This window comes from Pteropus alecto, unplaced genomic scaffold (assembly GCF_000325575.1).
Source record: "Pteropus alecto unplaced genomic scaffold, ASM32557v1 scaffold68, whole genome shotgun sequence".
Classification (NCBI taxonomy): domain Eukaryota; kingdom Metazoa; phylum Chordata; class Mammalia; order Chiroptera; family Pteropodidae; genus Pteropus; species Pteropus alecto.
Window position 1 is genome coordinate 7,878,814 of NW_006441386.1, and position 27,145 is coordinate 7,905,958.

Here is a 27,145-nt window from a genome sequence, read left to right on the forward strand (position 1 = left end):
GGGGATCTAGAAGGACCCTGAGACATCATCTTCAATCTCCTGTCTGCGTTGTTGATGGGGACATGAAGGTAAGGGTTGGTAATCTACAAAGCACGTCTGGGGACTATTATGGGTTGAATTGTGTCCCCTCCAAAGATGTTGAAGTCCTAACCCCCAATGTCTATGAATGCGGCCTTACTAGGAAATAGGGCCTTTGCAGGTGGTCAAGTTAAAATAAGGTCATTAGGGTGGGCCCTCGTCCAATATGACTGTGTCTTTAGAAAAAGGAGAAATTTAGACACAGAGACAGTCACCCATGGAGGGAGAACTCTATATGAACATGAAGGCAGAGATTGGGGTGATACGTCTACAAATGAAGGACCACCAAAGGTTACTGGAAAACCACCAGAAACCAGGGGAGGGGCCTGGAACATATTCTCCCTCACCTCCCTCAGAAGGAACCAACTAGGCTGACATCTTGATCTTGGCCTTCTGGTCTCCAGAACTGTGAGACATAAATGTCTGTTATTTAAGTCATTCACTTTATGGTATTTTGTTATAGCAGCCCTAGCAAACTAATGCAGGGACCACGATTCTGAGCCCTCCTCCTATTCCCTTTCCTACAAATGTAAGAAAATTAAAACCCATTAAAATTAAAGTATGAGAAAACAAAGTCAGGCCAAGTAGTTTAATTAATTCATTAAGCAACGAGACTGTGAGGTTTCTTAAGAGAGGTGATGACTACTCCGTGTGTGGCTGAATTTCTGCTTGATGAGGTCCCTCCAGCCCATTTCTAAGATTTTCAAACCTGGAAGAATTCGTTGATTCTGGGAATTTTGATATTTTCTATGCTTGTTCACTCTTTTGGCTCTTCCCTATGGCCAGTGCCCTTGTCCAGGTCCAGGCCTTGGAGTTCGAGTTTTGGTTTATTCTCTGCTAGCTCCCTCTTCATTGTGGTGGGCTTTCCCTCGCTGCTGCCTGGGACGCCCTATTTCTGCATGTTCGTTTATTTGAATGCCTTTCACTGGCACCCAGCATACACCCTGCCAGCTGGAGGGACCCAGCATACACATTCTGGGAGAAGTGGGGCCCAGGGTTCTGAGTCTGGAGAGAAGAAGGAGGACTCAAGTCAGGGCTGGCCGGCCTTATCTGTACAAGGGTGTATGAGCGCCCAGCTCTCACAGCTGAATGGTTAGGTGAGCTTGTGTGAATGAGTGCTCATTGCTTGGACAGGGAAGGGCTTCATGACAGTGACTTTGTCATTGTAAGAGCTTTCCTCCAGGTGTCCACAGCTTCGGCCCGAGAATTGGGGCCCTTTATCATTTCTGAGTTAGCACCTGCCTCAGGTGCTCAGGCCTGTGTGCTACCTGCCTCTGAGATGGAGAGCCAGGGCTTGGCATCATAGCCCTTCACACAAAGGGAAAAGGTTTATGAATGAGAGGAGGTTTGTGGTGAGGTCTTAAGGCACAGATTTAAGAAGAAACTGGAGTTAAACATTTGGGTACTTAATGTGCAAAGACAGCCTGAGGTAGAGATTCTGCCTCTCATCCCCATTCCCTCAAAGCCATTTTGAGGAAGGACAAGGACAGGTGGTAGGATTGGGGCCCATCTGGAGAAATTGACTGCTCAGGCCCTGGGCCTGGGTAAAACCTGTTCTGCTCCAGGGATCAGCCTCCCCTCCTACCACGCCTCACACTCCAGACACACCCAGTTACTCCCTGTTCCCTGAACACATGAGCAATTTCCTTGCAGCCTGGAAGGCGCCTCCTAGGAATGTTCCTCTGATCCTTGAGGCTCAGCTGATCCTTTTCCCTGCTGCGGCCACTCCGATCACCATAAGGGGTTGTTCCAGAACTGCAGATAAGATTCCCTTAGGAGATCCTAAATTCCTTGAAAGCCCAAACTATGCTTCCTCTCAACAGCCTTTCTTCCTGAAGACTAGAACATACTAGGTGTTCAATACATTTTTATTATGTGAATGAAAATTTATCTAAATTGGTCAACTGTTTAATCCGTAGAAGTGAGCAAATGGTTAAGGTATCCAGTTTTCAATCTTTATGAAAATGCTTCATAAGTAAAGAGTTCTTTGTTCAGTAAGCAATTATTTCATGTGCTGATGGGATGACAGTCACTTGGCTGGAGCCAGAGTCTTGGAAGCATCTTTTCCCACTGCACACACCCAGGAGCTCTCCCTGCAGTGAGCTGTGCGCCCTCAGTCTAGCAGGATGCTGAGGGGCTTCTACGGCAAGTTTCCTGGATCCAATAATTACCTTCCGGCAATACCACTTTATAATGCCGAGTTCGGTTTTTCTGTAATATCAACTAAATTTAAAAAATAAAGGTCTAAAGAAAGGGTCTAAATCTCAGACAATCGATATTTGCTTACAGTAGTATGAAAACTCAGAGGCTATGTTTAGAGACCAAGTTCATGGATATCAACCGCAAGACCCCTGAGGTTTAGAAGGAGTGAGAAAGTGCCCAACCATTTGGGTGCCAACATAGTTGCACTGTGGAGTTTTGGGAGTTGTGTGGCATGCCGAATGATTGCTCCTAATCTCTCTCCATCCTCCCTGTAGGAGGCACTGCACATCTCTGCCCACTGTCATGTGACTTGTGGTGTAACAGCACCTTCTATGTGGATGCTTTCCCGCCCCACTGATATCAGGCTTGACTACGTAAACTGCTTTGGCCAATGGATTACAAGTGCCATGTCTGAGCTTAAGATTTAAGAGCGATTGCACAGTTCAGCTATTGCACGTTCTCTCTGCTGTCAGAACAGCATGACCTGACAGGAGCTGCTTCTTCCATTGGGATCTGAAACGAAGACAACACATGGTGCCAGAACCATCAGTCAACCACAGCCAACGTGTAATATGAATGAGAAATAATCTCTTATTGCCATAGATTGGGGTTGCTCATTACTGCAGCATGATCTTGTAAGGCAGTCTACTTCAAGTCTTAAGTTGGTCACATCTCTAAGAAGATTGCACAAAGTAAAAATAAAGAATAAACAACTGATATCCTGAAGACCAAAGGATTTTTATCTGTTTTACACTTGTGTTTATTTTTGCCAGGGGTAAGGCAGGGGGAAGATGGCATGAGAGTAGAACGGGCACAAGACTGGAAATCAGAAGGCTGGATTTAAGACATGGCTCCATCATGCATTTTGTAATACTGAGCCAGCTAGGTACCCTCTGCCTCTTTTTTAGTTTCTATGTCTAGGAAAAGGGAATGACAAGAATGCCTGCCTTGTAAGAACCCTGGGACAATTGCATGAGACAGAAGATGAGACAACAGTGTAGAGCTATTCATGAGCTAGTTTTCAATGCTGGTGATAATTATTGACCCATGATGTATTTAAAAGGAGAAACATCATGCAAAATTTGTCTAAGTATCAAAATTTCAGAGGGTCAGAGAATTCACACACTCAAAGCATTAGTTACTGTACAAAAGAAATCGCCATTTTTGAAAGAATTAACCTGTTAAGATTGTCTCTTAAACAATATTTTCAGTGGGTTCCAACAACTTTTTAGGGTATGAGTATATCTTAAAATGACATTTCCTGCAGAAAATCTGTCACCTATCTATAACTCAGAACATGAATGGATTTGAGGCTTTGGGAGCTGTTATTAGAATTTTCAATAGGAGTCTCTAGTTTTCTGCAGAGGAAGGAAATGTGGGGCGAACAAGTATAAGCCTGAATATTAACTGGAAGACGCTCTGCTTAGATCTGAAAAAAGGATAAAATACTATAATATTTATAAATGTGTAAATCCTCCTTCTGCTCCAACCTTGGCCTCTAATCAATTAAGGGTCTTGCTCATTTGGCATCAGAAATTGATTTCAGAATTAAATCTCTTTAAAACTTTCCCTCCTTTGATGCTTCAGCCTTAATTGAAGCTCCTCATGATTTCCAGTTTAGACACTGCAGACCAGTACCCAGTACCCTGGATCTCCTTAACTATAGTCTCTCCTTACCAAGGAATGTGATGTGTCCTTCACAGTGGCCCTGGGTCATCGTTCTAGAGCCCCAAGAGAACGTTTGGCCATCGTGCCCTAACAGCTTCTCCTCAATCCTAGATTACAATCCACATCCTCAGGCTGGGTTTCCAGATCTCTACCCAATATGGCCCTTGCTTACGCTGCCAAATGACCATGCTTCTCCACGCCAAGGCTTGGAATTCCTCGACAATACATGCCCCTCATGCCTCCAAGGCTCTCCACCCTATATCTTTTGCCTAGAATATCCTTCACATCAGGCATGGGGAACCCAGTCTCCCTTCATGAGTCAGTCTAGGTGATACCTTCTTTGTGGTGTCCTTTGGACTTCCCCAGGCACTGCTGGTCACTTGGTCCTTGTGCCACCCAAGCTCTCTGTAAATCCCTCTCTGCCCACTTCCCACACCGTGTGATGATGATTCATGTTTGTGAGCTTTCTCTCTACCACACTGTGGTCTGTCCTAGGCCTGGGCAGTGGTACCTGCCTCTCTCTACACCCAGCACTCAGGTCTTAACTAACACAGGAGGCTGCCTTGGAAGTGTCATGAATGAATGAGTGTGGATTCCAGGCAGAGAAGGCTGCACAGGCCAAAGGATTCCTTGAAGCTCACTGTTGAGTTCTGCAGCATTGATTACTTTGGAAGATGAGAGTTATAGGAAACTATAATTCAAAGCTTTAAGAAAGTTTTTACTACCCACTGGGGTTTAGCCTAGTCTAAAAAGTGGGAAGTCATGACAGCTAAGCTCTGATCTAGTTTAGAGAAGAGCAAACTGCTCGTCAGGACAAGAGAATCCTGGCAAGGCAGCGTCAGCAGGGGAAAGAGAACGCAGGGGCCTTGGGGTTGGAGATAAACTAGCTAGTTGATATCATCATCTCTAAAGTGGAGAAAATAAGACCCCTTCATAGGTTTTTGGTAAGTACAGTCGTCCCCCCTTATCCTTGGGGGATATGTTCCAAGACCCCCAGTGCATGCTTGAAACCATGATAGTACTGAACCCTATATATACTATGTTTTTTCCTATACATATATACCTACGATAGAGTTTAATTTATAAATTAAGTGCAGTAAGAGATTGACAACAGTAAGTCATAATAAAGTAGAACTATACCAACATATTGTAATAAAAATTATGTGAATGTGCTATTATTAAGTAAAATAAGGGTTATTTGAACACAAGCACTGAAATACCACAATAGTTGATCTAATAACCAAGGCAGCTACTAAGTGACTAATGGGCAGGGAGTGAATACAGAGTGGAGACGCTGGACAAAGAGATGATCCACACCCTGGAAGGGATGGAATGGGATGGTGTGAGATTTCATCATGCTACTCAGAATGGCGCAAAATTTAAAACCTATAAATTGTTCACTTCTGGATTTTTCCACTTAATATTTTTGTACTGTGGTTAGCCTCAGGTAATTGAAATCATAGAAAGTAGAACCGTGGATAAGGGGAGACTGCTGTATTAAAAAGGAATGTGTGCAAAACGCCTACAACTGGGCCTAACACTTGGTGGGCACAGAATACTCTTGCAGCTGCTATTATTACAATGAATGCTCTGCTTGTACATGGGTGACTACAAAACCTCCCTGAGGGCGGCCTCAGTCTGTGTGTCCCATGTTTCAGCTCACAGTGAAAAGGATGCTATTCATTTGCACACTGGGGTACACCAAGTGGGCTGCTGCAGGCACCCCAGTGCTGCCCATCTGGTACACCTCTACAGGCCACAAACAGGGTGTCTTGTCACACCAGCTGTGAGGCATGGATACAGACAATGGCATAGACTTTTACAAAGGCCCAGGGATCACCAAAAAATTATGAAACAGAAAGACTGGTCTTGATGCTTGCCTAGTGCTGTATATTTTAAAATGGAAAAGGCTTATCTTTCCTGGGTGTCACCCAGGCTTTGCCAGGCATAGGCGTAGGCAGGACAGTGCCACATAGAGCCAAGAGCCTGGATACAGTATCAGTAGAGCAGGGTTGAATCCCAGCTCCAGCAAAAACGTAGGTACAGTACCTCAGCTACTGAATTAACCTCTCTGTGCCTCAATTTCTTTGTCTGCAAAGTGGAGAGAATAAATCTTGGTTACTGTAAATGGTGAAGTGGCAGTGCCACTTATCAGATGCAAAAACAAATCAAGTCACTCAGAACCAGGCCCCTAAGCAACCGCCACCCCAACCAAAGATATGACGACACCCTAGCACAGTGCATTGGGGCTGATCATGGGGCCCAAGGCGAATAAAGTGTGTGCTTTGAAGGAACACAGACTTGAGTTTGAATCCACCCCTGGCGCATGCTTGCTGAATGACCTGGACTCTTTAGGCCTAAACTCTTTAGGCCTTGGTCTCTTCATCAGTTTGGTGAATAACTTCCTCCTTGCTGAAGTGATGTTAAAATGAAATGTGAGAACCTCCCACATCTAGTATCGGAGTATGGTCTAGAATGTACAGAAATTGACTAAACATCAGTAACCTTCCTCAAGAAATCCAAATCCAGCATTCTCTTTCCACCACATTATAGGTTGTTCCCCTTTGCTATCAAACTAAGCAGAAAGCCAAAATGCTTGAAGTCTCCAGGGATGAAGACACTTAAACAACATTTAAGACACCACGGTGGCAACGGCGCACTCAGAAATAATCCACTAGCCTATACCCTGGGAATTTACAAGCTAATGATTTAGAAATAAACACAGCTCATTAACAGAATTTTCAAATCGATGTGCTCTGCTGGACTATAGGCCAATAAGGATTAGCAAGAGCTGCAGGGATACGAGAGAAAAATTGTGTTTCACTCTACGTCAAAATTCTTTCAAGAGCAAAACATAATTTGAAGAGCCACGTGGAATACCAAAAGTCAACAGAGAATGACCAAAGTCCTGTCCGAAACACATGCATATGCAGCCACAGCTCTGGAGTTCTAATTTTAACTGAACACAGCCATGTAAAAGGAACAGATGTATTTTCTGAAGGAAGATCACAGTAGCAGAGCCTAGTAATTCTCCTCTAAGTGTATGTTTACTTAACGTTTGGTAAGTACTAGTCCTGCCATTGCTGTGAGAGTTCTGTGGGGAGACCGGAGAAGACCCGTTGTGGAGGGAGCCCCTCTCCTAGCTCCTTGGTCACCTCTGGAGCGATACGGAGAGAAGAGACATTGGAAATGGGCATGGGAGCCTACTGCCACCACCAGCTTTGTTTCTCAAGGTCATGTTCATGATTTGTGACACCCAGATGGAGTTCAGTGAGGAAGAAGCATGTCTACGACACTCCCCATTTGCAGAGAATTGAACAGGACTTACTGGAAATCCCTACAATGCTCAACACAGGGTGGACAGACCCCATGGGCAGTTTTGGTTATAAAGACAATGCAGTGTAAACCTAGGTAATCACACAAGATTGTGTTTTATGTATACTGACAGAAGTATTCCTTAACTACCCCCTTACTCCCGAAGTTTCTAAAAAAAGAAAACGAGAAGTCCTGAGGAAGATGGTGCCACGAAGAATGAGTGGAGAAATAAGGATGTGAGGTCAACGAGAAAAGCTCTGTGGCAGAGGACAGTATGATAATAATAGTAAATATAATAAAACAGCAACAAGCATGTTTACCTTCCTTTATAGCTTATAAAGCCCTTTCATGTACATCTGACATTCTGGCTATCAACACATATCTGAAGGGCTGTTGTGGGGAAGAAGGACTGGCTTTCTTCTCTCTGCCTAGAGTGCAAAACCAGAACCAACAGGTAGAAACTACAGGAAGGCAGATCACAGCCTAACATCAGGAAAACCTCTGCAAACAGTAGAGCGCTTCGAAAGTGGAACGTGCTGGCTCCCTGTCTTGCTTACTAGTTTGTTCATTCCATGCTCGGTCAATAAAATCATTTGAATAGTTAAATGTGCCTGGTGATGTGCTACCCTATCCTCTGGGGCCAGAGCCTCTTACTTCTACTCCCAGAGGCTCTTACTTCTACTCCCAGAGGGTTCAGGACGGGCAGTGCCATCTGCTCACCTCTCCACAGGTAAACCGCAGCAGGACTGTAGGGAAGGCTTCCCACATGGTGAATAACCTGGGATTATTAAAATCTATTTTTGTGAAAGGGTAATAGGTATGCATAGTAGAAACATTTAAACATGTAAAAACATATACGGCATTCAGCAAGGTTGCATAATACAAGATCAATACACAAGTATCAACTGTCTTTCTATATACTAGCCGTAAACCATTTGAAAGTGAAATTAAGAAATGTTCATGGATAGCAAGACTTAATATTTTTAAGATGGCAAAAGTTCCAAATTGATCTACAGATTCGATGCAATGCCTATCAAAATCCCAGCTGGCTTCATTGCAGAAAGTGACAAGCTGATCCTAAGATTCAAATGGAAATGCACGGCATCTGAAATGAAATAACCAAAACAATCTTGAAAAAGAAAAACGAAATTGGAGGACTCGCACTCACCAATTTCAAAACTTAGTACAAAATGTGTCGCTGGCATAAGAGCAGACATATAGATCAATGGAATAGGGAGTTCAGAAAAAAATTCTCACGTTATGGTCAACTGATCTTTAATAAGAGTAAAAACACAATTCGATGGAGGAAAGAACAGTCTTTTAACAGACGATGCTGGAACAACTGGTTATCCACATGCAGAAGAACATGACTGGACCCCTATATCATACTATATGTAAAAATTAACTCAAAATGGACCAAAGACCAAAATGTAAGAGCTAAAAATTATAAAACTCTTAAAAGGGAACACAGGTCTAAATCTCTGTGACCTTAGACATGACATTGAAAGCACAAACAACAAAAGAAAAACGGACAAACTGATTTAATCAAATTTAAAACATTTGTGCTTCAAAGGACACTACTCAGAAAATGAAGACAACCCACAGAATAGAAGAAAATTTTTGCAAATCATATATCTGATAAGGGATTAGTATCCAGAACACAAAAAGGTCTCTAGCGACTCGACAATAAAAAGACAAATAACAATTAAAAAATGGAAAAGGATCTGAATACGCATTTCTCCAAAGAAGATATACAAATGGCCAATAAGCTCATGAAAAGATACTCAATGTCAACAGCCACTTGAGAAATGTAAATCAAAACCACAATGAGATACTACTTCACACCCACTAGGACGCCTATGATCAAAAAGGCAATGTTAAGTGTTAGAGAGGATGTAGAGAAATTGGAACTCTGTACACTGCTTATGAAAATGCAAAGTGATACAGTCACTTTGGAAAAGACTTTGGCAGTTCCTTAAAATGTTTAACATAGAGTTTCCAGATTACCCAGCAATTCCACTCCTAGGTACATACCCAAGAAAAATGAAAATGTATATATATGCATAAAACTGTATATACATGTTCACAGCAGCATTTTTCATAATAGTCAAAAGGTGGCAAAAATTCGAATAATCATCAGCTGATAATGGATAAATAAAATGTGGCATGTATATACAATGGATTATTTTTCAGCCATAAAAAGTAATGAAGTACTGATACATGCTACAATATCAATAAATCTTGAAAACAATAGTTAAGTGAAAGAAATCTGTCACAAAAGGCCACATAATGTATGACTTCATTTATATGTAATGTTGAGAACGGTCAAATCTATAAAAATGGAAAGTAAATTAGTGGTTGCCAGGAGTTGGGGGTAGGGTGAATGAAGAGTGACTCCTAACAGGTTTGAGGTTTCTTTCTGAGGTGATGAAAATGTTCTGGAATTAGATAGTGGTGATGGCTATGCAACTTTGTGAATACACTAAAAACCATTTAATTGTAAAAAGAAAATAAAAATACCCTCCACCCAAAGTATAAGTATACAGTGAAAAGTAGGTCTCCTTCTACCACATCCACCTGTCACCCAGTTTCTCACCCTATAGGCAAAGATTCTCTTGTATATCTTTCCAGAAATATTTTATGCATTTATAAGCATCTGTATATAAACACTCTTCCTTTAAAAAAAAAAAAAACAAAACATAAATGGTAGAATATTATAGATACTGTTTGGAATCTTGTGCTTTGCAGACTAAGATGAGTTTTCAAGATGAAAGAAGATCAGCTTTCTTTGTGGTGGGAGAGGCAGGGCTTCAGGGAGGAAGGGAAGCCTAAGCAAAGACATGTTGAAACAGAGAGGCCTGTTCAGAGAATTGCAGGATCTGCTGTGCCTGGAGCAGAGGAGCTGAGCTGGGAGACAGGAGGCTGAAGAGCAGGCAGAGGCTGGACAGTGGAGGGAGGCTAAGCCAGAGGGCAACAGCTTTATGTTGAAGGCACTGGGAGTCCCTGAGAATCAGTCAGGAGTGACCTGAAATGATCACTCTGGACAGTAAGGCAACTCCACAGGAGGTTGAGAGTCCATGAGGAGGTGGTAGTGACAGTCCAGTAAAGAGATGGAGGAAGCTGTGTGTTGGGAAGGAGAGGTCCAATCCAAGTGAGATGAGAGAAGCAGAATCCACAGGGTTTGATGGCAGACATGGGTCCTCTCAGAGTTCTGGCCAGGGTGACTGAGGGCTGATCACCTCCCTTGAGATGGAGAATGCAGAGGCTGAGTGCATTTGGGGGTGGGTGGAGATTTTAAGTGTGTAAGAGGCCCAAGGGGAGAGTTCCATTGGGGTGGGGGTGGGGGCTGATATCCTGATACAGGAAGACAGGCCCAGGCCTGAGACAGAGGTCTGGAACTTTGACCCCACGTGGCCCAGATGAGGTTACTCGGGGAACAAGACGAAGAGGTGTCCAGTGAGAGCCTCCTGAGGGAAGCACTGGTGTTTAAGAGATCGAATTAGAACTACCATTTATCCAGCACTGCTTTATAGCATGATTCTTTTAAATTTTTAATATTTTGAGATAATTATGGATTCATATACATTTGTATGATCTTTAAATATATACATGTAATGTCTCTAGTCTGCAGGGGAGATTTTTCATTATGAGGATGAGATAGAGAAGCTAAAATGACTCAGTCAAGGTCACACTGGTAAATGATGATGTCAGGATTCAAATCCGGATCTGTCTGGTTTCAAAACCTGTGATTTGTCTGTCTGGTTTTCTCTGCTACTCTGAGCTGCCTGCCCCTCCAGGAGGGAACACTGGAGAGAAGCCAGGAGAGAGAGTGAAGGAGGAAGGAGCAGTGCATGTGCCCCTCGCCTCGGAGTCTGCTTCCATACCCTAGAGGTATGGGGCCCAACATGGTGCTAGGAAGTGCTCCCAGCAGGCCTGGGCCACGCACGCCCACTGCTCTGAGGGGAGCATCACTGGTCTGTTGCTTTTCAAGAGAACACATGCTTGGAGTTTACTCAGGAGGATGCCAGGCCCGGCGTCTCTCGGTCAGATTTGCTCTCCCAAGTCCCCAAACACCAATGGTCTCACCTGAGGATGAATGAGGCTTGGGTGGGGAGTGGGGTGGTCTGAATCAGGAGCTGGCAGTGCTCCCTGAGGAGCACAGCTCCTCTGTCCCAGGTAGGTCCCTAGGCTCCTTCCCAACAGCCCTAGAAACCTGTCTCTTTCCTTTTCATGCTCCTACTATAAACTGGTAGGTTCCTCTCTCCTTGTTACATTGGAGAGGGAAGTGTAATTTCACAGGTCTCCCCTCTTCTCCTACTTCTGAAGCAATTTCAAGACATTTCTCAAGCTTTCAGGCTTTAGAGTCAGACGTTGGAGTTCAAATCTCAGTTCTAAGGCTGATGAACTATGTGACTTCAAGCTAGTTACTTGATTTCTCTGGGCCCATTTCATCCTACAGAAGCAGTCATAAAAGCTCTCAGGGCTGAGCTGCTGAGCAGATTAAACAATGTAACATATGTGAAGCTTCTGGCACACAGCTGGAGCTGAAGAGAAGTTCTCCAGCATCTCTCTAAAGGGCTGCGCTCAGAGTCTGCCATGTTTTAGAAGAGCCTTCTCTCCAGCTAAGTCTCCACTTCCTACTGGAGGGCTTCGCTAACGCTGCCCAACTTACCCGCAGTCCTATCATTCTGAGTCCTCAGGTAGCCTGGGAGAGGGGGCTGAGGACAAAGTCAAGGCCAAGGAGCAGCCCTAAGCAGTGGCAGAATGAGAGTGCAAGTCCTGTTCCAGTCCCCGATGAGGAGGGAAACTGGGAGGCCCGTGGCCCGCCAGGCCAGGTTGCCTCTTCCTGGCTGGCAACTTAGAAGGCTCTGAAAGTTGTACTTAGAAGGGCACTGATGAAATGAACACAGCCTGAATTTTTTTTAAATTAACAGTGGTCATGTTCCCTTCCACAGAGGCGAATGGAGTATGTATTCAGCTGAGTCTAAATACCTGGGTTCTAACCCACGAGCCTGCTCAGTCCACTTCTGATCGCGAGCGTTGTTTTGAGGCTCGTCTGTGCAGGTGGCTAGAGCACGTGTGATTGAAAGCTAGTGGGAGTGGGCTCCTTCCGTCTGGGAACACTTGCTGGAAGTGGTGAGTATGTAGTAACAAGAAGGTGGTGTTTGGCTGGATATAACGAGGCTCAAGGGATCCAAGAGCCTGGAGTTGGGCGGCCACAGACCCCACCTCCAGGTACCCACCTTACTCTTCAAACTCATGACTACCCTCCTGCCCAGTCACTGTGGTTGGTAATAATATCCCCAGCACAGGGCGGTGGGGAAGGCTGCATGAGATCATGGAAGTGATTTGAAGACATAAAATGCTGTGCAAATACTTATTAGCAAAGAGAGCAGGGGTGCAGTCTAAAATGGACTGCAGGAGAGGTGGAACGTGGAATATCCACATGCAAGCAACAAAATTACTCTGGGTTCTCAGACTTTATCAGTGTTCCTGTGCTCCCTTCCCAGAGTCATGCACATACGGTCACAATCCTCCTTTTGACCATGTGGTCCTTGGTGTCAGTTTCACTTAAGGAATTACTGCATTAAATTGATGGAACATTAGTAAAACCTAATTAACATCCAGATTGAGTTTTTCCATGGGAAGAGAAAGCTGCAGAAAATAAAATACTCTAGTAATTTAAATTCCACAGTATTCAAATAAATACTATAAGACTGAACATTACAAGTTGAATAATTTTAGTTCAGGAAAAAAAAAAAAAACATTAGTGTCAGTCTATTCTTACAAATACTACTGCTAATCATCATTCGAATTTATTTCCCCAAACCTTCACACTTATATAAGGAAACAGAGGTACTGAGAGGTCAACTGATTTGATAAAGGTCAATATCACTGACTTGAGGCAAATCAGGCCTCAGATAAAGGCCTCTAAGTCTAGATCTAGTGCTCTTACCTTCATATCACAACTGACTCATGATTCCTTGAATGGGGCTGGGAATGTAAGCAGACAGAACATAGCCTTTTTTATCAACAGAGAATGCTTTTGATTTACACACTAGGGGTGTTAACTTTCCATCCATCCATCCATCCATCTACCTACCCACCCTTTACTAAGAGCCTTCTGTGTGCCACATTAAGATACAGATCTTGCTCTACCGTTAAGCTCCATGAAAGCAGTGTCTGCATTAATTACTAACCACATGCCAGGGTCTAGTTAAGGTCTAGCTTGTCACATAGTAGATGTTCAGTAAATAGTGAATGAAAAAATGAATGAGTAAATCCTGTCCTCCAGAAGCTATGGTCTGGGAGGGCAGATTGACATGAAGAGTGGAAGATAACTCAGTGTGACCAGGGTCATAGCCTAGCCGTGAACAGAGTAGCGGAGCAGCCAAGGAGTGTGTGGCGCACCCTGCGGAGGTGACCCCCATTCATCTGGCCACGAGATCACTCTGGTGGTTCCATTAGCTTGGGTTTCCTGACAAAGAACCTTTTTCCTAAGCCGTCAAGGAGAAGTGCAATGGGTGAGTCCTGGGGCTCCCTCTCAGCATTGCCACCAGCCCCTTTGTCATGTGTAACCTCCAATTCCTTACCTCTGACCTTCTGGTCTTTAGAGCCTCCAGTCAACTTGGCCAACATATCATTTTACTAACTCATTCTAGAGGTCTTTGAGTTCTCGACTCCATTTTGACTCAGTTCGTTTCAATTCAACAAACGTTTCCTAGGCACCGACTGCACCAGGCACTAGGACACCAGAACCCTCCGTGCCCTTCTTTAGGAGCAGGTGGGTCTGCTCTTGAACCCTTAGGAAGCCCGTGCTCAGGGGTACCTGACATGGGTCCTCCAGCAGAGAGGCAAATAAAAGCTAAGGAGGGCCCACCACACGTGGGCACATGCTGTAAACATCCAAGAACTATAGCGATGGTTACCGAGAGGATGTTAAAAATCATTATCTGCTGAAAATATTAGATTTGCTCTGGATTGTTCATTACATACAATAGCTTAATAGGACTTTTATTGAATAGCTGCAGAGCTCTAGGCCGAAATCAATTTGCCATACACTCGGAATTTTGATGTATGCTGTTGACTTCCACAACACGGAGCAATTTGTAATAGCTTTGGCTCGCTGTTGTTTTCAAAGCTCCTGCTACATCACAAGCATTTATTTCTGACCACAAAATTACATTTATTCAACAGAAAGCAGCTCCGGGTCTTTAAGAGGTTAACTTCTGGAGTGCTTGGCTGCTCTCCAGCCCGTCGGAGGAGCGGCGCTGGCGCGGTGGCACCGGCAGTGGCGGCAGCGCCGGGCGGGCGGCCGTGATTAATAGACTGCTGAGTGCGCCCCTTTCCACATGCACGCGGCTCGCTCCCCTGCTTCCATAGATCATGGGCTTAGCCTCAACATATCTGACTGAAATTGAATTTGGCTTCTCTCTCAACCGTTCATTTCCTATGTTATGCAAGGTTATATCCTTTTCTGCATGAGCAGAACCAAACCAGCTGCAGCTTTGGAGAAGAAAATGTGTTTTCAATTAGGAAGCTGGCCTGAATATTGAACCACAGCCCTACTGCTCCCATAATTGAGCCATCATGGAGTGAGCCTACAGGAAGATACTGTATCACCAGGCCTTCAGAGTTTACTGTAAGATAATTAAGACACACTGTCACCACCACGACCACTACAGCTACCGCCACTATCACCTCACCATCACGTGCATGAAAAGGCCCAAGAATCTGAAGATAGCCAGGTCGAGTGAGAAGGAAGGAAGTCCCTCCCAGGAGAGGGGTCAGGACAGCAGGCTGTGTTGGGGTCTTCGTGAAGCCTCCCTAGTCCTCCAGCCAGAGCTTTTCAGTGTCCTCAGGGTGCCTTTCAGGGACACTGAGTCCTAAATTGCAAACGACTCTGATGCCCCTGGGTGAAAAACCAGTCTTATTTTTCTTGTGGGTCACTAGGAACCTAGTGCGGAGCCTGACACACAGTACTCGATGAGTACTTATTAATGGGGGAGCAGGTGAGAGGGAGAAAGAAATTCAGCTGAGAATACCTTATTAAACACCTTGGGAGGGCGAAAATGATACAAAGCCTAAGAGATGATGCAGACCCTCAAAAGGAAATAGTTAAAAACAGGCTGAAATGGTCAGGAAAAGGAATGAGGGAGGCAGACTTTCAGTTAGGTCTTAAAAAAGACATAATTTTTATAGGTGAGGAAGAACAAAAAGTTATAATAATGGAGGCCGTGACTTTAGGAAAAAGTCAGAGGCAGGAGACCACAAGGCATGTTCAGGGGACAGTAAGCAGACCAGCCTGGTAGAAGCAAAAGCCAAGGACGTGAGGCCTGGAAATACATTTCGAACTAAACCACAGAGCTCCTCACATACCATCTAAAGTACCAGAATAGGCGCAGAGTCACAGAACTTGACCTAGAGGAACTGCCCTTGGAGGGAACCTAGCCCAGTGGTTCCACAACCAGCTAGGAATGAGAATCAGGGTGACTTTGTAAAATCAGATTCTTAGGTTCAACCCCAGGCCTGATGAAATCAGAACCTCGGGGGTGGGAGACCAGGGAGCTGAATTTATGAAAACATAGGTGATTCTCATGCTGCCAGTTGGTCCATCTGAGAACCACCTTTAGAAACCATAGATCTGGTCCAATCTTCTCTGCAGCTTTGGAGAAGAATACCATCTTGCCCATGACATTTAATGCAGTAGTTGCTAAGTACAGTCATGATGGGGAAATAAATATGTATACATGCATGTGCACCTGCACACACATACAGTTCCTACCTTCTAGATTTCAGAAGCATAAGGCTAAGTAAACTGTGTTCCAATAACTAAAATACAAAGGTAGAATGCCTTCAGACTCAAAATCAAAAGAGATATAAATGAAGTCCTAACAGAGATAAAAAGGGAAGAGTTTGTTTCTGGTGGGTATTTGGGGAAGGCCTGAAGAGTCTGGCATCTGGGTTGAGACTTGAAGAAGAATGGGTAAGAGCTGACCACATACATCCCTGACAGGTGGTCCTCTGGCTCTAGTTTGAACACCCCCAGTAATAGAAAACTCACTATCTTAGATGGCAGCTCGTTTTACTTTTGAACAGCTCTAATTGCTGGAAAAGTCCTCTTCCGTCTGATGACAAAGTATTAGTCCAGTGGCTCACACTGGACTTCAGTTATGGGGCTCCCTGCTATCTTGATCATGCACTCATTTTACAGATGAGCAAAGTCAAGCAGAAACAGGTTCAGGAGCTGCCCAAGGTCACAGGAGAGTGAGTGGCAGTGCCTGGGCAGGTTCCCAGGCTCCCTAATTCCCTGTGAAATGTTCTTTGAAGTAAAGCACTCAGACACCCTGGCTTTATTTAGATATGGCCTTTAGATTCGAACACTTAAATATGTTACAGTGCAGCAGATATGGGCCACAGGACATCCTTGAGACTCTTAGTCACTTTCAACTAATTCATGGAATATTTACTCAACTTAATCCATTTCATCTGTTATTTGATTAAAGTCTGTCGAATGGCCCTGCAAGTATGCAGAGAGCCTTTGCGTCCCACTGCACTCAGACCTCTCCTTTGGACTAGAGCCTTTCAAAGCAGCTTACCACCATAGCCCACCAGAACCCCACCTGCCCAGCCCCCAGTGGCCCGCTTGCTGGCTTTTGGTCATTCCGAGCACTGTCCCTCTTCAGAGCCTGGACACTTGCCCTGCTCTGTCTTTCACTCTCCCCAGCTCTGTGCTTGGCTGGTTCTTCTCATCACTCAGGTCTTACCTCTAACGTCACTTCCTGGGAAAGGCCTCCCAGGAAAACTGTCCCTGAGGAAGCTGCCCTGCTCCCGCTCTTCTCTACTTTCCCATCTATTTCCCTCATAGCACTTGTCACCACCTGAAATTATTCCTTTATTATCTTTTTCCCTTCACTAGAACATAGGCTTCAAGACACCAGGGGCCTTGTCGACTGTATCCACACCTACATCCTTAGCTCCTATTTGGCTCAGTGCTGCCTGGTTGGCTCTCAATTTTATTGAATGAAAAAAATGAATGAATATCAGGCAGAAAAACCCAGCATCAGAAGCAATATGGGGCTTCACATAGATTGACTGCGGCTCTGAATACTGCTGGCATGTTAAGTCTACAGTGCAACTTCAGTACAAAGAGAAGTAGCAAATAATTTTTGGTCCCCCATGTGGGCCACATGGGCAAGTGATACTGGAATGGAGTCACAGTTGGCAGTTAACCTGGGCTCCCACTCCTCCAAGGGGCGAAGATCAGGTCATCGCAAAGGGTGTGCAAAGTTATGGATATTTATGTACATGCGGGATAAGGCATGGAGTGCCAGATCTGACACGAGCGGGGTTAGTTAGAAGAGGAGGGGAGCCTGAAGCTGTGTCTGCCGCGCACTTTACACAAAATGAACATTCATGGTCCTTATTCAAGACCGGGAAGGTTGACCGAGATGATGGAAGGGTGGAAGGCATCCTCCCTGCTCCCCTGAAGCAATATCAGAGTGCACCAACATTAGAAAACATGGCTGGAGTGCCAGACAGCCCCAGTGCTGCCCCTGTCACCTGTGTGACTTTGGGTAGTTTACTTACCATCTCTGGGTTTCGTTTCCTTATCTATAAAATAGACTGTTGCTTCCCCCACCCATCCAATGGATGCCTACTGCGTACTTATTAGGGCTGGGTACCAGGTAAACAGAGGAGGCCAACACAGACATAACATAGTAAATCTAGAGAGAGATTTAACAAACGTAACAAACTCACAAACACAACGAGAAAAGTACCCTGTACAAAAGGACAAGGTGCTATATGAGAAAAAGTAAGAGGGCCTTGGTATGGACTGACGGTCGAGACCTCTTTGAGGGCATGACATCTGAGGTAAGGCCTAAAGGATGAGCAGGAGAGGGCCAGGCAGGGGGCTAGGAGAACAGGGCGGGACAGAGGGAGGTGGGCTATGGCCAGGACAGGCACCCCGAAGGCCGAGGTAGGGTTCTGTGTCCACCTCAACGGCACTGGGGAGCCTCTGGAAGTTTTTGAGCAAGGAAGTGATGTGATCCCGGCTGATGCATGGAGGAAATGAAGGGGTAGGGCGGGTAAGGGCTGGAACACAGACCAGTTAGGGAACCGCTGCAATGGCCTCGGTGACACACAGTGGCTTTGGACAAGTGTGCAGATGGTAGGGATGGAAACCGTCAGGCAGATCTGAGTACACTTCAGAAGAAGGATGGAGGAAATGGGGGCCTACGGGAGAGAGGAAGGCGAGCAAGATTTCCAGCTGAGGCAGCTAGGCGGATTGGAGAGCTATCCCTAAGAAGGGAAAGGAGGGAGGAGGAGGACATTTCAGCAAATGTGAAAATTGGAGAAGAGGAGGTGGTTGTGGGTTACGAGTCATTTCCTATGAAATACCTAAAAGGCGGTATCAGACAGGTGGTATCAGGCGGTATCAGGCAGCCTCAGATGAGCATGGCACTCAACAGAGAAGACTGAGTTAGAGAAATCTGAGTTTTCAGCATATAAATACTGAGAGATGAAAGAGCAAAGAATGCTGTGATTCACAGGTCTGAAGGAAAAGAAGGAACAGCCCAAGGAAACTAAAAATCAATAGCCTGAGTGGCGAACAGAGAACTCAGAGGGCAAAATATCATGGACTGTCAAGAGAAGAGAATCTATCAGGAGAAGGGTGGTCAGTTGTGCTGAACGTCACTGAGGTGCAAGCACAGAGGACTGAAAGGGTCAAGCTAGAGTGCAGGGGACACCAGACTGTGGTGGGTTGAAGAATAATGGGTACACATGTAGGATGGAGATGGCTCTTTGGAGAAGCTTGGCCAAGAGGGCTGGGGGACAAAGAACGGTTGGCACATCTCTCTTCCTCTCTGTCTCAAGATGGAACATACTAGCACTTACAGGAATGCTGATGAGAACCCAATAAATAGCAGAGACTGCAGATACAGGAGAGCAGATAAATGCACGACTACGGCTGCTAAGAAAGCAGAAGGTGGGCTCCAGCACTCATGTGGAGGAACTGGCATTTTAGGGAAGGGGCACTTCCTTTCACAGCAAAAGCCAATGGAGAAGACAGATATAGCTTTCGAGATCTGGTGACAGGAAGGTAGAAGCAGCAGCTACTTTCCAGTTTGGGAAGAGTCGGCGAGCACATGCTTGAAAAGTACCTAGCACAGCACTTGGACTAAGTGTCCCATAAATGCCATTTTGAACATTATTACAACTATGTTATCTACCTCGGCCTTCCCAAGTACAGGGCCTCACGGGAAGTATCCATTTGCCTGGAGATTAAAATTTATCACAGATGAAATGCAAAGAGAAGAGAAAAGATAATACTCAGCTTTTGACATGCAAAAACAGGATTATGCAACGATTGCCTTGTAAACAGGATTATTTCTTTTTGAAAGAAACAGTTCATACTTACAAAATAACAAAATGAATACCTGTGACTAGGGACATTACTACGACATTAGAAACCTTTGTATCTATGAGAATCTCTATTCTGAATTTCTTGTTTCACTTTTTCTTATGGTTCTATTACATAATAAAAATTTGTATGTATCCCTACACAATATCAGCTCCATATAGCATATTTTTGCATTTTGTTCTATTGTATGACTGTACTACTCTTTACTTATTTTTTCTACCACTGATGGAAAATGGGCTGTTTCCACTTGTTTGCTATTTTTCAAACATTCCTGAACTTGTTTGCTGGGCCCATGTTTAAGTTAATTTAGAGTATTTACTTAGGAGTGGAACTGCTCTGTCAAGGTATATGTGCTTCTTTAGCTTTAGTATCTGATGCTAGACTAGTTTTCAAAAAGGTTCTACCAATTTACACTCTTACTTTGACTTTTGAATCAACCTGCAGGAATCAACCTGTAAATAAGTTACATTTAAATTATTTTAATTTGTTTCCCTAATTATGCAGTTGAGCATCTTTTCATATATTTATTGACCATTCAGATTTTCTCTTCTAAGAATGCCATTCATGGCTTTGCCTTTGTTCCTATTGGGATGTTTGTCTTTTGCTTATTAATAGGTAAACTTTTTTTTTTCTGAATATTTGAATATTAACCCTTTGTTCACTGTGTGTGTTGCAACTGTCTCCTCCTGGTTTGTGACTTGTGGCCAAGATTACCCAATATATGATCTGCTCATAGTACGGACCTAGGGGGCATCATTCACATCAAAGGTATTTGAATCTTCATTATGAAAAAAATTCGGACTGGCTGGAATTTTTATTAAGACAGGTTCCCAGTAGATAATGTAAAATTACCTTGAGAAAGGTAGAGCTTTTTACTAGTTCATACAAAGGTAAAACTGATCTAGCAGTACCTGCCCCGGCTTATCTTTTTCATTTTCTCTAGGGTATCTTTCCATGGGAGAATGGGAGGGGAAATTTATACTTTTAAATTTTAATGTAGTTGAATCTAACAATTTCTTCCTTTATGGTTTCCTGTTTATGAAATCCTATCTAACCCAAAGCCATTGTATTCTATGTTTTCTTCTAAAAGGTTTAAAGTATTGCCTTAAGTCTTTACCTATAATTTGTGTTTTCAAGGTAGGGATCTAATTTCACTTAATTCCATAAGGATAACAAATTGTCAGAGGACCATTTATTGCAAAGTCTGCCTTTTTCTCACTGATTCGTAATGCTATCTTTGGAATGTATTTGGCTTCTACATATGCATGGGTCAGTTTTTATTTCTTTATTATGTTCCATTGGTGTATTTATCTATCCCTGTGCCAATTACTGTAGCTTTGATAATCTGGTAGGCCAAATCCTCCACTTTGCTCTTATTTAATATTATCTTCACATCATCAATCTCATAAATCCTGGAATCAGCTTTTCAAGTTTCATGAAAAATCCTGTTGGAATTTTGACTGGAACTATAATGACTCACTCTATAATCAATTTAGGGAAAACTGATATCTTTAATAATAGTGGGAATTTCTGTCCCTGAATACCTTCTCTCTCCTCTCCATTATTTAAACCTTTAATTTCCTTCAATATAAATATTATTCTTTTCTCCAGAAAGAGTTTGTAACGCACTGTCATATTTATATCTAGGTATCCTTTACTTTTTGTTATCTACAGTGGCATCCATTCTCAGTTTGCTGTTGATGCAGAGGTATGTAATTACTTCTGTATATTGACTTTGTGTCTAACAACCTTGATGAATAAATTGAGGCTCACTTGGAAAATGGCAGTTTTATTTCTTCTATTACAATATGCTTTGTTTCTTTTTCTTGTCTTCCATGCTAGCTAAGACTTCTTGTACAATGTTAAATAAAAGTAGCATTAGTAGGCATTCTTGTCTTGTTCCTGATTTTAAAGGGCACGTTTTCAACATCACTGAGTATGGCTGATTGATGGTTTTTGATAAATACCTTTACCCAGGTTAAATAAGTCCCCCCTCTATTCCTAGTTTGCTGGTATTTTCTTCTTTTTTTATCATGAGTGGATACTCAATTTTATCAAATCTTTTCCTATAACTATTAAGATAAGTTTCCTCTTTAATCTGCTAATGATATTAATTTGCATTAATAGAGTTTAAAAACATTAAACCAAACACCATTCTTGAGATACAGAGGGCTTGATGGATTCAATTTACTAAAACTTTTAAAAGGACTTCTGCATATCTATTCAGAAATTAGACTGACTTCAATATTCCTTTCTAATACTGTTCTTGCCTGGTTTTGGCAGCAAGGTTACACTAGCCTCATAAAATGAGTTACTCTCTCTTTTTTTATTTTCTGAAGGAGTTTGCAAAAGATTAGATCTATTTTGTGAATGATTAACAAAACTCTCTCATGAAAATGTCTAGACCTTGTGGAAATATTTCTATAATAGTTATAGGGCTATTCAGGTTTTCTATTTCTTTTCTAATCAGCTTTGTTATATTATAGTATTCCAGAAATTTGTTCCTGTTGTCTAGGTTTTAAAATTTATTGGCATAAAATTGATTATAATATTCTCCTGTTACCTTTTTAATCTCTGCCACAGTTGCAAATGTATCCCCGTTTTCATTCCTGTTTTTTGTCTGTTTGTTTGTTTTTCTTCATTAGGAAGATAGTTTGTCTACTGTAGTAGTCTTTTTAAAGAACCAACTTTGAGGTTGCTTGTCTCTTGGGTCTTTTTCTTTTTCATTCATATATATATATACATATATATATTCATGTTATTTCCTTCTTATTTTCTTTGAGCTATTTTGTTGTACTTTTATAACTTTTTAAGCTTGATGCTATGTTCATGAATTTTCAGTCTTATTTCCCCTCTAATATAAGAACCTACGTTATTTCTGAAGAGGATTTTCCTCCCTGAGGATACCTGGTTTAAGCAACCAGTTCCCCTAGAAAGCAGCCAACTTCTTTCCTGCTCGACCTTCTATATACCAGGACTCTTCTCAGATCCATGAGAGATCTGAGAGGGAGACAATTTGTAAGACTTAGCATTTTCCTAGCGAGAGTGTATCATGTCACTGAAGGGACTGTCTAAATTATTGGACTAAAATATACCTTAAATTGGGTTGACCATTTAGGTTATTTCCCCTACTAGCTGGCTGGGCTTCTGAAACACACAAACTTAGATAGAGCAATAAATAAATATAATTTCAGTGTGAGTTAAATTTGATGACTTTGCTATAATAATAATGAATAATTGTTATGATTACAGTATTCCAAACTTTTCAATCAAGGACAACGAATAGTTATTTACTAGTTTTTTCTAAAGGTATTTCCTGAGCATATTTTCTGGGGTCTCTTTTGCCTTATTAACAGCAGCATAACTTTAAGAAAGGACAGAAACAAAATGCTTTAAAAACTGCCTCCAGAGGAACCTCACTGTCCAACCATTTATTCAATAACTACTTCTGAAAGCCCAACTACTTTCTAGTTCCAATTGCTGTGTCAGGTACTGAGAATACAAATAGCCAACAAGAAAGGACACAGAGGTTGCCTTCACACATTTACAGACTCACTGGGAACAGAGACAAAGTCCAAGGCAGCTCTTAGGCACAATGACAAGTGTCACAAGTAGTGTGGAGTGCAATGAGAGCCCACAGTACAGGGGACCTAGCCTGTTACTGGGGCTCACGGAAGACCTTTCTTGAGGAAGAAACACCAAGCAGAAGTAAGACAGGTGAAGTAGAAGGAGTGTTTCAGGAAGAGGTCAGTCCACATGAAGGTTTGGAGGCCAGTGAGGACACTTTATGCACAAGGGCTTCACAGAATTCAGAATGGCTGTGTGTCCAGTGATAGGTGGTAAGTGAGTGTGGTGAGAGAAGTCTAGAAAGGTAAGCAGTTACCAAATCATGTGGGTCTCAGAAACCACAGGAAGGAAGGTGTCTGGATTTACCCTGAGAACCACAAGAAACACTCAGGGGCATAAGCAGTATCCTGGCCAAGTTACTATTTCCCATGACATTGTAACACACTACAAATATGTGTTCTTGCAGTAATGCTAAAGTCCTTGAATATCTTGCTGTCGGAAAACTTTATTTTGTTTTGCTTTTTCTTTGGGGAATCTCAAATAGGGAAGTAATCTATACGAATTTTGAGGCAAAGAACATGTTTTCACTACACCATACATTTTTCTAAGGGGAACTCAAGCACCTTGGTATGAACTCAAAGAATATATCTGATAAATAAAATCACATTCAGCAAACACTAATGAAGGGTACAAGAATAAGCCTCTGATTAGAAAAGGCAGCTTTTTAGAAAAATAAGCTGAATGGATCTTGCCCCAGCTCAGTACCAAGACATGCTGCCTTCCGCCTTACTCAGCAGAAAACCAGCCCTGCATGTGTGGTCCCCATGTGCAGTTACCCTCTGCTATGAAAGTTTATTCTTCAGAAACAAGTAGGAAAGTAGGATTTAGTCCCTTCTACTAAAGTCAGCTTACTAGTGAGCACAAATGATTTAAAATAAATATAGTAATTAGCAGGGCTTGGTAAGTATTAATTAATAGCGATATAAAAATATTTACTTTTCAAATAGCCTTTTAAAAAACAGGCAAATAAGAAGCCTAAATGTTTCGCAGGCATTTCAAATTTAATATATCCAGAACCAAACCCATTACCCTATCCAGAATGAGATATTCTATAACTTAGATTCTTAAAAACATACACACACACACACACACACACGAAAACTCAATGTATTGAAAAAACAATAACAAAGGTCGGGGGGGTGGAGAGAGCATTCTATATTAAAAGAGAAATCTATCCCCCAAATGCAATGTATGAACCTGACTGGACCCAAGTTGGGGGCAAGGCAGGTATAAAAAACAATTTGGGGATAACTGTGGAAATTTGATTTTGGTCCTAATATTAGATATCAGAACTAGTGTCAATTTTCCCAGTTGTGACACTTGGAGTTAGTGTGGAAATGTCGGACAATGTCTTTAATTTTAGGAGAAACACACGTATATTTAAGGGTATAGTGCTATGCTATTTGCAACTTACTTTTTAATGTTTAACAAGAGGGTGAGTAGCAAATGTGGCAAAATTTAACAAGTAGTGGGTCTGGGTAAAGGGTGCACAGGTGTTTCTTTCTACTTTTATGTAAACTTGAAATTTAAAAAAGAAAGAAAGAAAGAAAGAAAAACAAGCAAACAACAAAAAAAGCATACTGAGCTATTTCAGCTAGAGAAACACTAAGCCAGTAGGGAACACTAAGCCAGTAGGCCTCACAAAAGCTGCTGAACAGGTAAAAGTAAGAGATCAGATCAAATGTGGGTAGGTGTAAGGTGACAGTTTTACTCATAGATGAGGGTTCGGAGATGTACTTCTGAGGAAAGGACAGGTCACATCCTTCCCAGACCTGGGATACTGATATCCTCTGTGCCTCATGGAGCTGGGTCCGGGGGGGCTTCCTGAGGCAGGAAATTACAATCAGAGAGAAGAGCACTGCTACGCTGCTCTAAAGTCTTCAGCCATCGCCAGCAGTTACTGCTGCTTCACCTCCCTGCACTGTTTCCTCACTGTCCTGGAATCTCCTCTCTCGCCTCCCACTGCAGTCTTCCTGACCTTATTTGTTCCTTCACCCTCTGCTGTCACCTGCATGCTGAAGAATTTGCCAAATGGTAGCTCTGACCTCTTACGACCCTGGAGCTCTGGGCCCAGGATTCCAGCCTCCTTAGCATTATGTCCCAGGAGGCACACCACTCAGCCCACTGCCTCATGTCACTTTTGAATTTGCCATCTCACTTCCCCCATCCTGCACCGTTCCCCGTTCTGTGAATTGAGTAGTGGTAACAACATAAAATTCCTATGATCCTGCCAATATGGGTTCTTTAGAGGGCTTTAAAGAAGACTTGCTCCCTCTCCTTAGTGATATTACTACTTCCATCATTCTAACAGGAGACGCTAAGAGCCGAGAGTGCATAGCCCACATCAATAACAAAATGTCTGGCTCTCTAAAATCCACCAAATGTCTACACAAAGGGCTGAGGAGGAACCGGAGTGTCACTCACCACAACTGCCTGTCCACTTTGTGGATGTTATTCCATTAACAGGCAGCCAGAGTGCACGTTTCGGGTGATTGGCAGCCAGCCCGCCATGTTGCCCAGCCTTTCTCTGGAAGCATCTACTAGAAAACTTTTCTTTATATTGAGCCCAAATGTACTCCTCGAGGCTTCTGCCTGTTGCTCTTTTTTCAAGCCTTGATCAAGTGAAAGTCCTCTCCCCCGCCCCGCCCCCTGCCACCGACAGCTGCACGTGAAAGCACCGGGTTGCCCCCCACTCCATTCCTTCCATACTGGAGGCCTCATGCAGCAGCAGCCCTAGACCAGCTCAGGGAACCAGTGAGCTTCGGGAAGTTCATGGGCTGCAGTCTGAACAAGCTCAGTCCACCCAGTGGAAACATCACATTGGGAAACACCATATCTGCACAACATTGGGTCGGTGCAGCTGGGAAGGCTCCATCTGGGTAAGCACTTTCTTTCTGTCAACAGCATTTATTTAATAAGAATAAAAAGAAAGCACGATGAGCTATGAAGGGTGGTTCAAGATACAAAATAAGCAGAAACACTTACCTCGCCTTGGAAGCTCTTCAGCAGTGGCGCTACCTGCTTGCGCAAATCCTGGAGCAAAAGGGATGGATCAGGAAACAGCCATTTGAGAAGGAAAGAGAAGGGAAATACTCGTTAAGGCTTCCTAAAAACAGCTTTGAATATAGTAGTGATCATTATTATACAAAGCAATCCTGGTCCATCTTCATTCATACATCATGTCAACTAGCACCTATAGTTTCAATGAACTTAGTGAAGAATACCACTGGACTTATTACTACTAAATCGTGGTTATATACACTTGATTTTCAATGTGCTATAAACTAAAGTTTTTGCTGATGTCAGTCTGAAATAATTTACTTAAAATAAAATAGACTATTACAATGCAGGTGTGACTTATTTGTACCCGAAATGGATTTGGGCCACCCCTGCATTTTAGCTGTTACTTTTGAGCACTATTCATGGGAGATACACCTGTTTTGAATCCATGTTTGATATAGTCACTGAGAATTTTATCCCAAGCCAGCAATACCTGTTAATTCCTTGGAGAAATCAATATTTTTGTTCCTCCTTTGGATGATTTTCTATATTTTTACACCAAATTCAATTACAAAAAACAATCAAACTCTTTACCAGTCCCTTCTTAAATAAATAAAACTATCTGTGGTAGGCACAATGAAATGCCCCCCACCCCCCATCCCAGACATCCACATCCTGATTCCTGGAACTCGTGACTATATTAGTTTACATGGACTTTGCAGATGTGATTAAGTTGGGGATCTTGAGTTGGGAAGATTATCCTGGATTATTCGAGTAGGCCTGGTCCTTGTAAGAGGAAGGCAGGAGGGTGAGGGTCAGAGAGGATGC

At 43.0% G+C, this 27,145-nt stretch overlaps 1 protein-coding gene across 2 annotated transcripts in view; it reads right to left on the bottom strand.

Annotated features, from left to right (window-relative positions):
- CUX1 (cut like homeobox 1) overlaps positions 1–27,145 on the bottom strand; it is a 347,921-nt gene that overhangs the window by 160,152 nt on the left and 160,624 nt on the right. For both annotated transcript variants that reach the window (XM_015594614.2, XM_015594613.2), the window contains exon 3: positions 26,303–26,350. In XM_015594614.2, coding sequence (XP_015450100.2) covers positions 26,303–26,350 — 48 coding nt within the window. The remainder of the gene's footprint in view (positions 1–26,302; positions 26,351–27,145) is intronic.